General features: G+C 37.3%; 1 protein-coding gene across 2 annotated transcripts; it reads right to left on the minus strand.

Annotated features, from left to right (window-relative positions):
• Positions 1 to 4129: 4129 nt before the first annotated feature.
• snw1 (SNW domain containing 1) lies at positions 4130 to 14209 on the minus strand. Of its 2 annotated transcripts, XM_073855570.1 has the most exons (14): positions 14073 to 14209; positions 12885 to 13038; positions 12606 to 12767; positions 12418 to 12513; positions 10790 to 10896; positions 10254 to 10358; positions 10038 to 10107; positions 9877 to 9942; positions 9647 to 9763; positions 9278 to 9420; positions 8098 to 8199; positions 7638 to 7755; positions 4695 to 4858; positions 4130 to 4571 (listed from the first exon to the last, which is right to left on the minus strand). In XM_073855570.1, the coding sequence occupies exons 1-14, from the start codon at positions 14084 to 14086 to the stop codon at positions 4379 to 4381; spliced, it is 1611 nt and encodes a 536-aa protein (XP_073711671.1). In that variant the 5' UTR covers positions 14087 to 14209; the 3' UTR covers positions 4130 to 4378. The 2 variants fall into 2 exon arrangements, with proteins under 2 accessions (XP_073711671.1, XP_073711670.1); XM_073855569.1 differs by lacking the exon at positions 14073 to 14209 and having other exon boundaries at positions 12885 to 13058.
• Between the last annotated feature and the right edge of the window lie 1177 nt (positions 14210 to 15386).

Below are 15386 nucleotides of genomic sequence, written 5' to 3' on the forward strand. Positions count from 1 at the left end.
TTATATAACCTTTTATAATTCCTGTTGATACACTATCACTGACCTCGGCCTTTTTAAAGCTAAACTTAAAACGTATTTATTTATTTAAACTGGCTTTTAATGTCTAGCAATTGTTGTGACTATTTTTGTGTATTTTATATATTTCTTGTTTAAGGTCTTTATTTATTATTTTTTGTTTTTATTGTTCTGTTTTTATTGGAAAACACTTTGGTTCACCTTGAGTGTTGGAAAGGGCTGTATAAATAAATGTTGATTAATTGATTGATTGATTAATTAACGCACCAGGAACTAACATGAATAACTCTATTGACATTAATTAACATCAACAAGAATTAATACATGCTGAAAAACTTTATTGTTCATGTTAGTTAATGCATTTACTAATTTACTAATACAACCTTATCGTAAGGTGTTACTAGAAAATGGCCTGGTGGTTTCACAGACGAGGCTTAGCTTAAGCCAGGAATATGCTTTTGGTAAATTAAGATAGTCATGTCTGTGAAACCGGGCGATAATGTTTTAAAGGCAAAAGCTGTTATACAAAATAGCGTTGTTTTTTAGCAATAAAACAGGTTCTCTTTAAATAAATTCAATGCACACAGACTGAAGTACTTTTTTCTTTGAATTGTGATGATTTTGGCTTACATTTGTGGCTCATCATGTAAAATAATGTGTTCGGTGCGCCATGTGAACCTATGTATGTGCATCACGTGTCATGTCAAAATACTTGCCTGCTGCATACAGTACATGTCAAAAAGGTTCATAACAAGACACTTAACACCAAAGATTAAGATTACACATGAGATTAAGCGAGTATCTAGGCTTCTGGAAAGTATGTTCATGTACTGTATATGTACTTAATACTTGGTAGGGGCTCCTTTTGCTTTAATTACCGCCTCATGGCGGCGATGTGACACAGCTAAGGTGGTATGCCCAGGTTCAGTTCATGTGCATTTTATGGTCTCTTGTTTCACATTTTCCTCTTTACAATACCCTATAGATTCAGGTCTGATAAGTTTGCTGGCCAGTCAAGCACACCAAAATCATGGTCATTGACCAACATTTGGTGCTTTTGGCAGTGTGGTCAAGCTGGTCAGCAGAAGGAAGCATGAAGTGCTCAAACATTTGGTTAATGGGTGCAGTGACTTTGGTTTTTAAAAAACAAAGTGGACAAACACCAGCAGATGACATATTACACCCTGAATCATCAGAGACTGTGGAAACTTTACACTTGACTTCAAGCAACTTGGACTATGAGCTTCTCCACCCTTCCTTTAGACTCCTTGGTTTCCAATGAAATACAAAACTAGCTCTTATCTGAAAAGAGGACTTTGGACCACTAGGCAACAGTCCAGTTCTTCTCCTTAGCCCAGACGCCTCTGACATTGTCTGTGGTTCAGGAGTGGCTTTACAAACGGAATATGACAACTGTAGTCAAATTCCTTGACACGTCGGTGTGTGGTGGCTATTCCTTGTGAAGTTCACCCAAATTCAAGCCTCTCAATGCTGCGGTTCTCTTGGTTGGTTGTGCATCTTTTTCTACCACTCAACTTTCGGTTAACATGCTTTGATACAGCGCTCTTTGAACCGCCAGCTTCTTTGGCAATGAATGTTTGGCTTAGCCTCCTTGTGAAGGATGTCAATGATTGTCTTTTGGACAACTGTCAGATCAGCAGTCTTCCCCGTGATTGTGTATCCTGGTGAACCAAAATGATAGACCATTTTGAAGGCTCAGGAAACCTTTGCAGGTGTTTAGCTGAATGGCATGTCAACACATTTTAATTTGTTGAAATATTGAATTGGTGGGTTTTGTTAAATGCGTGCCAAAATCATCAAAAGACCTAAAGTACTTTTCTAATGTCATTTATTTAATACACGAGTTCCACAATTTTAGTTTTAGTAATTACTGAAATAAATGAACCTTTCCACAACATTCTAATTGATTGAGATACACCTGTATATAACGTATCAAGGGGTGGTATCTTGAACAGGGCTTATCTTAGTGCATGTTTGAACTGCTTTAGTTTAAAGACATCTTGCACTGACACATCTTAACATTATCATTCTACGTAAATGTAATTTTTTTGTCCTTAGCCTTTATAGAAATATTACACGTGAAAAACACTTTAGGGTTAATTTTTCTTTTATATTATAAAATGAAACAATGTTATTTGAACAATTACACTTTCTTGAGCCATCAATGTAGCAATATTTGATTTTAATTCATTAATTGGAATTCCAAGCACCACAGAAGTGCTCGTCCCCACATGTACAGATGGAAAATGCTTTATTTTGAGATCAAAAACAGGGTTTTCTTCCAAAATGGATTAAACTAAATAATGTAGTGAGTATACAATGATTGACAACATGTGGTTTGATACTTTACAGCAGCAATTTTGTAAAATGCAGTTTTCATGAAAATAGTCACTGGTGTTACCTTCCTTTTATTGTAACTCCAGTAAAGATCAGTAACACCAGTTACTGGTGATTTTTTGTGTCACTGGTGTTACTGTGTTTTTTCTTTCACATTAAAGGTGCAGTGTGTAATTTTTAGTGGCATCTAGTGGTGAGGTTGCGAATTGCAACCAACGGCTCAGTCCACTGTTCACTCCTCACTTTTGAAACACTTAAGAACTAAGCTTTAAGCTGATTAAAAAAATAATAATATTTCATAAACACCTTTAATATTGCTAAAAAAGTAAGGTAACACCAGTGACAAAAATGGTGTAATGTAGTCTTTAAGTACATGCACACAAAACAATCATTAAGCTGTCATTTGTGTGTACTCATATAGTCAAAGAGTAATCTAATAATGTGTTCTAAGTTTAAATGTTAGAAAAATAAATACATTTTAAGAAATCTTGACATACCAAAAGTGGACGTTTCTGTAGAATTCAGTGTTCAGTGTTATTGTGTAGTCTTAGGATGCACACCAGTGTTGATTTTTGTAAGGTATGTTTGTAAAAACATACTTAAATATCCTAATATAACTTAAAAAATAGTCATGGATTAATCTAAATGCTGTCCTGGAAACCACCCCAAAGTGTTTGGAAGAAAGATGTTGCCAATCCTTTTGATCCCATTTTTTTCTCACTTTAGTCAGAGATATAGGGGCGATTTCCAAGACATAGCTTATCCTAGTCCAAGACTAAAATGCATGTTTGAGCTGCCTTTATTTAAAAATATCTTGTAAAGTCATAGCTTAACATATATCAGTTTTATTGTTTTGTCTTAAGATGCACACCAGTATATTTTTGTAAGGTCTGGAAAGCGACTTAAGTGTCCTAATATGAGGCCTAATCTTGGATTAATCTAAACCCTGTCCGGGAAACCTCCCCTTAATCTTTCATGGAAGTCAAAGTGATATATAGCTTTCTTCATTCATGCAGTATTCACTTATCAATGCACACTCATAACAAATTTACTCTTGAGAATAAAAAAAACTAAAGTTGAAATACCCAGATCGAACCTATGAAATATGACCAGTAAAACAAGATCAGTTTCTTATTTTTTACCTGCGGACCTGATGATTGCGGAGTTTCCAGTGATGCATTAATCATAATCAATGAAAATAAATGGGACTGACATTTATTTAAACAACTAATAAATCTAAAAAGCGTTATGTGTGTGTTAAAGACCATGCTGCTATTTATTGGCCCTTGTAATTTATAGGTGCCATTTAATCATCTGTGTAAATTAGACTCATTTGTCCAGAAATAATTGAAAGAAAACACAAATACATCTAGCCACAAAAAAGCGCTTAGCATTTACTACAGTATGAAATGTTAAAATAATATAAACATTTGTCATTCATAACAGTGACAGCTTGTTTTTGCATGTAAATGCAAACAGTGACCTAAAAAAATTTTGGAAAATGAGAAAGCTTTGCATTTACAAAACTACACAGACACCTCTTTGTATAAAAATGTAAGTGATCTATAAAGCATCTTTTAAACAAGCGTAGATGTTGAGCAGATGAATTAATTTCACATCAAATGCTTAAATGAACAGCAGATGAAATCTCTAAGGACAGCAATAGATTCATAAGACTAATGGAGTTATTTAAAATTCATTAACTTTAAAAGAAACACTGTTCTGAGCTTAATTTCACAATCTCTCACAACCAACATCATTCTCTATAAGAAATTTATTAGGGCAGTTTTGCAGTACAAGACTTTTAGATTTACACTTTAAAGAGGCATTAAAGAAACCACAAATGGAGAAAAGAGGGCACATCTACACTCGAGTGGATGGCTTGAACAAAAAAAAACCTACTAAAATTGTAACATTCAATTTACAATTACAAAACAAGAAGGTTATGGTATGTGTGTGAGGAAATGGGGTTTGACCCTGCAGCTTTGGCCAACGAAAGTGCCTCTCACTCCTTCCTGCGCTTCTTCTCGTGATCGTAGTCCTTGGAGCGACCACTGGTGGATGCTCGTTTGGAGCCTCCGTGCTGTTTGGCCTCCTCCAAGAACTTGTCCAGACCGAAAGGATCTTCCTCAAACTGGACAGGACCATCCCTGCGAGGTCCATGATCTGCACCTGAAAACTCTCGATCAGGAACAAACCTGAAGAAACAAAATGATTCGATTGTAAATATTCCAAATGCTGTTCTGTTTCTGTCATCCATAATTGAGTTTTGATGGTGATAAAAGTACACAAAGGCAAATGTTCAGCAGTTGTCTTCATACCTGTTGGTCTGCATGAGTGTGTCCAGGTCATCTCCATACATATCCTTATCTGCATTCTTACTGGGCCTGTAAATGTTCTGTGCCATGTCTCTGCCAACTCTAAATGGCTGATCGTACACATTATACACTTCATCCTCTCCACCAGCAAAACCACTATCCATGCCCTGAAAAACACAGATAGACAGTGAGCTCATCAAGTTTTTACTCAAGTTAATAAAATATTTCAGCTAACAAAAAGTACAAAAACACATACCATTGACAAAACAACCGAAAAATAATTGTATAAATTTTCAGCAAAAAATAAAAGTACTTTTTAAAATATAAATTAAACTTAAACTGTGTGGTTAGTTATTTTTGATACAATTAAGCCATGATTTTTCAATGTGATTATTCATTGCTTTGGCTTGATATGTTTTTTGTACGAGTTTAATTATCTAACATCTACCGAGCCCCTAAGGTGACATTGGAGTAAAAAAAGTGCACGATAGTTTCACGCGAACACGCAAAACTAAACTATTTAATTTTTGCTCCATGTCCCCTTAGGGGCTCTGTACATATCCAAAGAATACTGAGAGGCAGATTTTCCACACCACAAAGCACTTGCATTCTTTGGTTTATAAATGAATGCAATTCATCCGAATTAAAATGGATTGTGCAATGTGCGCAACAATACAGTTTTATAAAAGAATATTAATTTTTTATTTTTATGAATTAAGTGCACTTAAGAATTGCACACAATAAAACAAGTGCTATTAAAAAATATAGTATATTATATAGTAGTATATAATATATAATAATATATTATTATATAGTATTGTATAATGTCATAAATGAAATCTGTTTGATAAACTGCAGTAATTATTGCTATAGACCCCTTAATCGCCTACGTCACTGTGACGTCCCTGCTCTAGCTGGACGCAAAAAACAAATAGGAACCATAGCAGGCGCGCTAAAAGTTTGAGGTTTTGACTTTAAATTGTCATCATGTTGTGTTTTTTTGTCTGCCAGAATAGAAGAAACAGCACTTTTGGTTCAAAACTAAAGTTTTACCAGATCTCGGCAGACATTTCTTCACAGAAATCAAGACGACACCAATGTGGTTAAATGCAATACGGCTCGTGTTTGCAGTGCACACTTCATATCAGGTCAAATAATCAATGAATATGTTCTGGTGGGATGGTTATATCTAGTACAAATCAGCAAGTTTCTGTTTTATAGGTGAAAAGTCGCCAACCTCCAACATTGTTAAGCTAAATGTTAAACAAACATACAGCGAATGATGTGTGCACCATCCTTTGAATGGCTCTTAAAACAATCCACATTGCTAATCATAGTTAGCCCAGCGATAGGTTACATTAGAAAATAATCCTGGACAAAATTCCCCAAACCACCTAAGTAATTCATATGCTGTCTAGGAAATATCCAAAACCTGGTTAAAATCGAGTTAACCCTTTAGGCGCCAGAGGTTTTTTCCTAAAACATTTAATTTTGACATGTTACTTTCAAAAGGCTATATCTTAAACGTGATAAGAGATAGAGACTTTCTGTAAATTAGAGAAATTTAAGGATGAAACACTTTATGGAGGGAAATAAAATTAAATTAAATTTAATCATTAAATTTGCATATTATGACGTCATATGTGGCAGCCATCTTGAATTTTCATGAAAAATCACATGTTTGAATGATAAAATGCAGCACTTCTTTCCCCCCAAAATGTCCCTCACCTTCTGTATGCTATATTGCACAATACTGAATGCTCAGGTAAATAGTAGGTAGTAAACAAACTGATCTGCGCGCCGATAGACTAACGTTATGCATAATGGCTCCTCTGCCCCGTGTAATGTAACTCCGCCTCTGCTCCTGCTACGAGCCGCATGGCCAGATCTGCCTCGCATGCGCCCCGAGTGGAGAATTTGCACAGCTTGGACTATTGCCTTTACTGTCGCCGTGATTGTGTGCACGGGACGGAGCACTGGAAGTCGTCCGCTCGCCCGACAGACTCCCAGGGCCCGCTCGGGAAGACGCAGCTCGCTCTACATTGCTTGCACGGTAAAACGACTGGACGCGCATATTACCTCCAGCCTCATTCCCCACACCTGTAACACGCCCGCTAACCCCATGAATTCTCCGACCCCGTGTAACATTCCCACCACTGACATTGGGCAAAAGATTCATCATGTGCTTGGTGTATAACTTAGCTACACTTTCACTTTGTCCAGCCGCACGATTGCAAAGCAGGGGCGCGTCTGAATCGTGGTCACTAAATGAATCACCAGCATCTTCTGAAGGCAGATATTCCCCTTCATAATCATTGTCAGCGAATATAAGACCCAATACTTCATTGCAGGTAAGCTTTTTTGATGCCATTATATGATCATGTATTGAAAAAACTCGCTGAGGTTATCGCTCTGATAAAATGACTCACTTGCACACTAGCTTTGCTGTTGCGCACTTCAATGCGCTCTTGCTCTAAGAGTTTGTATAGAAGCATGATGTTTTTCTGAGTCGGGTATAAAGTATGACATGTCTGCCATCTAGTGGAGGGGGGGGATGAACGAAATTTGACACCCTATGTGACAAAATCGGCAGTTACATTCAGTGACGCATCTTGTCGACAAAAGTCGACCGTGGCGCCTAGAGGGTTAATTTACAAAAATAGCTGTCATGGTCCCGCAGAATCAGTGACTGTACATATTTGGACAGTTCCAAACCGTCTTCTGCATCCATGTTTAATAAATTCCCCCTAAAACGTACTAGCTTACGCTTGTCAATATTGAATCCACGGCTCTTTTTGCCTCCAGCTAAGCCCCGCCCACCCGGAGATGTTGCAATGTTTACAAACTTTTAAGGGGTCTGTACAACTTGGTTAAAACATTTTCATTGTCTTTCTATTCTATTATCCAAGATGTCTGATTTGAGATCAGAGTGTGAGGGTTGGTTACCTTGCTCTGATTGAAGAGCCTCTGGTCATACTGAGCCTCACTGGAGGTGCGGGGGTTCGGCTGACCCAAAGCAATGAGCTCACTGATGTCTCTGTCCTGATCTCTCTGCAGCTTAGACCTGGAAGAACCCAAATCAAACTGACATCAGCTAAACCCACATGAACACCTCATAAAGACAGCCAAAAACATCACACTACACGTTTTGAAGTATGGAGTCAGGGATTACTCGCACAAATGTCTTTTGTGGAAAAAACATAAATAATTCAACTGCAAAGTAAATGCATTTGAACAACCATGTCAAACAAAGTTTGAATATGAAACGTGTTGGTGCGTTTCACTAAAAGGATCACCAGTGGGAATCACAGGAAGAGAAAACCTGCATGTCATCATGTATGTTAAATTGTAACGTCCGCACCAGCTCATGAATTAATGAGGTAAAGCTTATAAAAAATGCATGTACCTCTTATCAGGGGCGGCTCTGGAGATGTTTCTGTCGTGCTGCCGTTCTTTCCTCCGCTCGTGACGGATCTCATCACGTTCCCTGACCTCTGTCTCCTCTCCACCTTAAGAGAACACAGTCACAAATGTTAAAACACAACTTAAACCGGAAAAGTAGAGCTGCACAATTAATTGTTAAAAGATCGTGATCTCGATTCGACACCCCCCCAAGCGATCTTAATCCAGCATTTTGATGATTCAGGTAATTCAATTTTAAGGAGGAAAGACGCAGTCTCGTCAGTTCTCTCGACAACACGCAATTACAGCGACCGCGATGGCGTCTTGTCACATTTATTATTGCGCAAGCCAGATGTGCTCATGTTCGCCGCACTGGTACAGCAGAAGTTTTTGCAGAGAAATTAGACAGAAAGAAACAGAAACTAAAGAGAATGAGTGAGGCAGAGCAATGCGCATGTACGTTTTGTTTTAGTACCAAAAAGAGGATCTTTTTCTAGATCTTATCCCTTCCGAAAGGGTTTTTATCACTGGGGAAACATTGGCTGTGTCCAAATAACCACACTTGCTGTCTTTGCACTTACATTAGTTTTCCTGTATTTGGCCCAAGTGTTCTAGTGGGCGTGAAGATTAAGCGTGCATTAAGATTTATTCACCCGATGGATGTTCATGCACCAGCAAGACCGTCAAAAAACACTCGAATGCATTCTCTGGAATCCTCTCAAGCCGAGGTTTCCGCCTTACGATTGGTTGCCGCCGAACCGCATCATAGCTCATTACCATAAAGTAATGTTAATCCATGTCTACTTAAAATGTATATTTTTATTTTTTTCTTTAAATAAAATGAATACATAATCACTCTACAATTAACATTAACTGAATTTAAAGATTGTTCAGGGGTTGTACATCTTTAAAATTAACAAAGTTCTTGAGAACAGTGAGAAAATCATGATCTTTATTTTAGCAAAAGAATCGTGATTCTCATTTTATACAGAATCGTGCAGCTCTAGTGGACAGGTGCAATTATAGGTTGTTAAATTTCATTGCATTTTTTGTGCTTCGCTGAACTCAAAATAAAGTTACAACTCAGCATTTAGTTTTATACCAAAATCCAAGACCTCAATGTTTTCATATAAATGAATCTCATGCGTTTAAAATGGTGCATAGCCCCTTCCTTTGCTTGCTTTCCTTTGTCACCGTGGGCTTTGATACCGGCTCTCCTGTCTCTGGCCATCTTAGCCAACTCTCTCAACTTCTCTTCTTTCTTTTCCTTCTCCTTCTGCGCCATCTTCTTTTCCACCTGAGCTCTCATCTCCACAGCTTCCCTGGCCTGAGATCACATCAAAACACCAAGACCATTAACAACAGACAAAAATCCAAGCACAAATCACCTCTTACAAAGATGGTGAAAAGTCATTCATGCGTAAAAACTTTTACAAAAATGGCACCGATATAGGATCTGTTGTGTATATTTATAACATAGAAAACAAGAAAAGGCTGATCTGAAGTCTGAAATAGCATTAATACTTTCGGCAACGCAGGAAAAATAGTTGTACCTTTCTGTCTGCAATGTACAAAGCCTCAGCCAGCTTTGCAAAGTTCTCATTGATATGAACGGTTTGCAAGCCTCTTCCGTCAGCCGCCAAACGCTTGTCCAATGGGATAGTGTAACCCTGAGAGGCAGTGATGAGAGATTTGAGAAAGCAATGCAGTTGTAGATCCAATGTCAATAGTTTAAAACCAAAGAATAAACGGATTAATAATTGATGGATGCACTCAATCTTACCTTTGCGTTCTTCCAGTTTGAAATGCATGGTGGAATCTTCCACTCCTGCTGTTCTTTCACTGTCATCTAAAGTGAGGAAAAAAATGAAGCTTTAGAATAAAGGCCTGTGTGACGTAAGCTGGGATGAAGTTAGTCCAAGCCAGCATGTGTGCGTTTCTCACCTTTCTGCTAGGAGAGTGCATAACTGGAGCGGGAGGGGACGGAGGTCCGCGGGGAATCTTCTTATTGATTCTGTTAGGAAAGACAAAACAATGTCAAGTGAATTGTCCAACACATCTCACATTCCTTTTTGATATTTACATGTATGCTCTTATCTTAAGGGACTTATAGTGCATTTAATGTACAAGTACATGATAAGGTGTTTTAAAGTGACATACTTGAAACGTGGGGGCTCCATGGGATCTTTCTGCATTTCCACCATACGGATGACCCGCTGTTTGGCTCCAGAGTTAAACGCAAGTCCTTGCTGGGAAGGTGTGTACCTTTAATAAACACACAGATAAATGACGACATTTAATATTGTGAACCCCAACAACAACTTGGATTCAAAATGCGGTCAGCATCCTCCTGGGCATGATTCTGGGAATGAAGGTTTTGCAAAGAAAAACATTCCTGTAAGTAAATCACACCATTTCTTAACCAAGTGCAATATCATACAATGTTGAAAGTCTTTGTCCAACCAGCTGTGACTATTTAGCAATGACCATAATGAACGTTATTATAAATATACATTCAATATTTATAAAATCCAGTCTTTCGAAATGTAATGTTTAATCATTTGAAGCAGTTTTGTGTTCAGTTTGAACAAACTGGTTGTTGACTAAAATTCTCCACGTTCCTCAGATAAAAGTGTTTAACTTCAACATGAATCACTACATTTAAAATCATAATTTATCAGTGAAACTGCTCTTACCGGATGTACTGCGCTGGAGCCTGTTTGTCTGCAGCACGCACAGGCATGGCTGCCGCAATTTTCTGTGAGACTTGTTTCTCCAGAGCCATCCTGGTTTTCTCCGTAAGCTACAGAAGGAGAAAACAAGAAACTGAATTCATGTGGGATTGACGGCATAAGAATTAACAAACACAGCAGCTACACCAAAAATGTTAATGATTATAGACTAGGTATACAATACTTTATATTAGGGATGCACCGAATCCAGGATTCGGTTTCGGATTCGGCCGAATACTGGGCTTTTTGACGGGGTTCGGGTTCGGCCGAATCCCAGATTTTTTTTCCCACCGAACCGAACCCTAGGCTTGCGCTACGCTGGTCGACGTCACGCGGCCGTTGATTACACACATCGGGTGCTGACGTGGAGATGAGCTTTTTCTTTCGGTAAGCCTTAGGGTCTGGACACACCAAAACTTTTAAACACGGCTGAAAACGCCTTGAGGACGCCAAATGCCAGCTGTTTTTCAGCCGAGCGCTTGGTCGCAGTGATGCTTCAGCTGTGAGCCGGTTGGTTGCTGTGGTAATGTCCCGCCCCTCCTCCACTGTAATTGGACGGCCGTGTGAAGACTGTGACATTGACGAGCGGAGCTTCTAACTCAAAGTATAGTTTTCAGCGCGGAGCTGCTTGCTTATTGGAAAAACGAGCGTGTCGCAACGCATCGCTTTTATTATGCATAGGCTTATGGTAATTGTCAAAATAGTCTTCCAACTTGTCATCCTGGCATAATGTGAATAAAATGAAAAATACACTGCTGTGGACGTTGTTTACTTCATTAATGTGCTTTACTGTGTTAATGGAATAAGGATGCGAGTAGGATTCAGTATTCGGTTTCGGATTCGGCCGAATCTTAAACGGTGGATTCGGGATTCGGCCGAACCTAAAAAATCTGGATTCGGTGCATCCCTACTTTATATAGTATCAGTATTAGAGCTGGACGATATGCCCAAAATTTCTATTGCCAATATACTCAATTTTGGTCGGTAAGGTATAAATCCGATGTTAAAAAAAGCCTTGGGATAAACTGCAAAGAATGCCCACAATTTAGGAAAATATCTTATTGCGATTTTTCTGCCAGAAATTTCAATTTGCGATTACATTTTGAAGCACATGCAACTCATACGAATGTCACAGCTGCATACATACTTTTAACTTTTGCACGTTTCTCATCTTTCCTCTTCTCTGGGAAAACACTCCAAGCTCCCAACCACATTAATTGATTGCATCGTGACAATGATATGATTTGACGTGAGGTACAGATGAGCGATTTAAATCCGATCAGGCATTCCATTTCCTCACCAAAGGAAAATAAAACTTGACCTAACCACATGTTTTAGACGTGACGTGTAAACAGCCGCAGGACGTTGTAATGTATATCCAAACATCGGAAATGTGTTTTGAAACCATATCACTGTTATTGAAAATTACATTTTTAAATACTGAAGCAATATTGACTTTGCTGAATAACATCTAAAGCTACATGCCAATTGTTACATTTGGCTGGCATTGCTATTGACCAGTGTAACTTTTAACAAACCTATTTAAGACTAAGGTTATAAATTCCATGGTAAAACCAAGCTGGGTAACTCACATCTTGTATCGCCTCTTCATCTGGCCTCTGCAGTTCAGGAGCATCATCATTTACCACTTCCTTAGGAAGCATGTCTGTGTATTTACTGAATATGACCTATCAAAAAAAACAAAAACAAACGAATAAGAATTAATTCCCTTAAGCCTTAAGATGTGATCCAGTAAGAGATATAGATATAGATGAAGTACCTTGTCTTTGCCTTGCCCTTGCCTGGCAATGGCATCATATTTTATCTTTCCCTCAGCATCCACCTGGACAGCTAGAGCATTGGAGGTCCTTTTCTTCCTGCCCATTTCCAGAGGATACTGAGCAACATGAACCTCTGGAAAGGCACCTCCATCTCCAAAGTCCTTTAAAACAAAACATTCATAAATCCTAATAGACATTTTCTTAATTCGACTGGCATCAATAGGCCATGATGACACATGATGTAACAGCAGGTGTTAACTAAACTAGTGTTGCAATACCTCGAGAGCGCGTGGCACCCATGATTTCCTGAAGCCGTAGGGAGGAGGTTCTCTACGGGTGGACACCAAAGCAGTTGACAGAGATCTCTGAGCACGAGATCTCTCCTCTGCCTCAAGCTGGTCCTGAGTCAGCTGGGTGGGTGCAGGGAGAAAACTACAAAAAAAGAGCGACATCAAATGTTACATTAGCTAATTGAGGTGTCGGGTGGATTAACATATATATTAACATTTACATGTAAAGGTGTATTATGCAGAAGTTGAAAGGGAAAATTCATTTTGAAATTAAAATGTTTATTTCCTTATGTTGTTGCAAACCTGAATGATTTTCTTCCATTAAAAAATATTTACTAAACAGAATGATCAGGCCTGTCAGTCTCATTAACTTTAATTGTACAAAAGAAAAGCAGCATCAACATTTCAACATTTTTTAGTTACAGAGATGTTACAGAGTTAAGGAGACGCAGGTCTGACGTCATCGACAAACAAGGTCTGAAACGATATTAGGATGTACAAAGTGATTTTGATTCCATTTGGTTTTTAAATACATAAAACATAATTTAATACCATATAATAAAGTATGTGCGACAGTAATGTGTAGAAACTGTATTTGACGACTAGAAGTTTGCTAGTAATTGATGCTCCTGTGGCTCAAGAGAGATTGCATTGGCAAAGCAATGGTAGTGGGTTCGATTCCACCATCACTAACGCTACACTGATAATATAGTTATAGGTTAAACGCAAGTCACTTTGGATAATACAAATACACAAATGTAAAGTAAATGTTTACAATACAGTTACATTTTATTAAAAAAAAACTAATCCGCTGAACCAACACTTTACTATAGCATTGGTGGCTGGGTATGTTTTTTGACGTTGTTATTATAGCGTAAATGTAATTGTGTTACTGTAGAAGTAAGTAAAGAGCATACGTGTCGTGTTTCTGTTAAGTAGTGCTTTCTGATTATCTTTTCATGTGGATGTAGCATTAGCCTCTTAGCATTCACCGAAATACAAAGAGCACAACACCACAGGCCTAGGCGGGCCAAACAACATAGCATGGTCAAGAAACATCACACACTACGGACAAACACCATACACGAAAACAAATAAACACGGGACGACCTTTCGGTAGAGTTTTCAACAAAAGTATAAAAGTAAAACCCCAAAAACAGTTTCAAAGCGACTCACCTCGTCAGCGACATCTTCACCACTACTGTAGGGCGTGACGTCACGTCACTAAAATAACTTCTCGCGATGTTTGGGGAACTAAAAACCCTTTTGGGAAAATGTTTGTGATTTTATTGTTAAGAATATTGATGTTGATTTTGTTTTATTTTGGAAACATGTGCTTTTTGGTGTTTTGAAGAATCAATGAGACTACCATACTACCAATAGTATTAACATAATAAATCTGATTCTTCTGTTAGCAAAATTTCATATTCACAAATGTCAATTTTTTGGTCAAAATCCCTGTTTCATATCATTTAAAAAAAGAAATGGAAATTTATATTGATTCTATAAGATACTCTTTGAAGCAAAAGGCACTGAAAACTTTGAAAATGTGTACTTTATTTAATATTTTATTGTAAATCCCCCCTTGCATATTTTGTATTTGTATTGTAACGGTGAAGTTTTGTAATTGTTGTATGTTGCTGATAATTCAATGTAATAAATGAAAAAATGTTTGTGGAAGTAAAGGGTTCTTCAGTGATTAACTCCAGTACATAAATTAAGAGAAACATGTATTTCACTCCATTGATTTGAGCAGATATTGTCATTCATGTCTTCAGATTTTTCTATATCTACACTAAATTTTATAAATAATTGCTTTTTACTATGTAAATCTTATTCCTACTTTTGTAAGTTCGCATATATAGTTTTTTTAGTTGGCATATATAGTTAAAACCTATAAAAAGTTTGGCCATTGCTGCAAGGTTTTAAAAAAATCATGAATTTGGTGGTAATGTGCAACTATGCTTACTACACTTACTGTGGTTTTTAAACCAAATTATTTGAATTTATTTGACAAAATATATACTTTTAAACCTTCATATATTTCAAATATTTCAAAATGTGTTTCAGGGGCAACAAATACATTTCTAATTTTACAATTAATTTTCCTGGCCAAAATATAAAAATTTGTATAAAATGTATAAGTAGGCCTGTATAAAATATAAAATGTATACTTTTGCAGTTGAAACGGTATTTAATTTTAATATTTTCAAACCTGTTTACATGTTTGTAACATACAAAGGTTTTCTTCCAATGCGACATGAATATAAATGCTTAAAAATATATTCATTTTTAAAATTTATTTCAAAATATACAAAAAATAAAAAAAATACATTTGTGTAAACATATTTAAAAAAAATATACATGGCCATTTGTTTGTATATTTTGAAATATTTTTTGCTGTATGGGTTCCTGCACACACACACAAACACACAACACTGACACACACACACACAACACTGACACACACACACACACACACACAACACT

This window comes from Misgurnus anguillicaudatus, chromosome 18 (genome assembly GCF_027580225.2).
Source record: "Misgurnus anguillicaudatus chromosome 18, ASM2758022v2, whole genome shotgun sequence".
Classification (NCBI taxonomy): domain Eukaryota; kingdom Metazoa; phylum Chordata; class Actinopteri; order Cypriniformes; family Cobitidae; genus Misgurnus; species Misgurnus anguillicaudatus.

Coding starts and splice junctions, on each gene's coding strand:
- snw1 (XM_073855569.1), bottom strand. CDS start 13,058: ATGTCGCTCTTTTTTTGTAGTTTTCTCCCTGCACCCACCCAGCTGACT. Junction 9,764..9,876: donor CAAACTGGAAGAACGCAAAG/GTAAGATTGAGT, acceptor ACTGCCTCTCAG/GGTTACACTATCCCATTGGA. Junction 7,756..8,097: donor AGAGCCGCCCCTGATAAGAG/GTACATGCATTT, acceptor GGGTTCTTCCAG/GTCTAAGCTGCAGAGAGATC.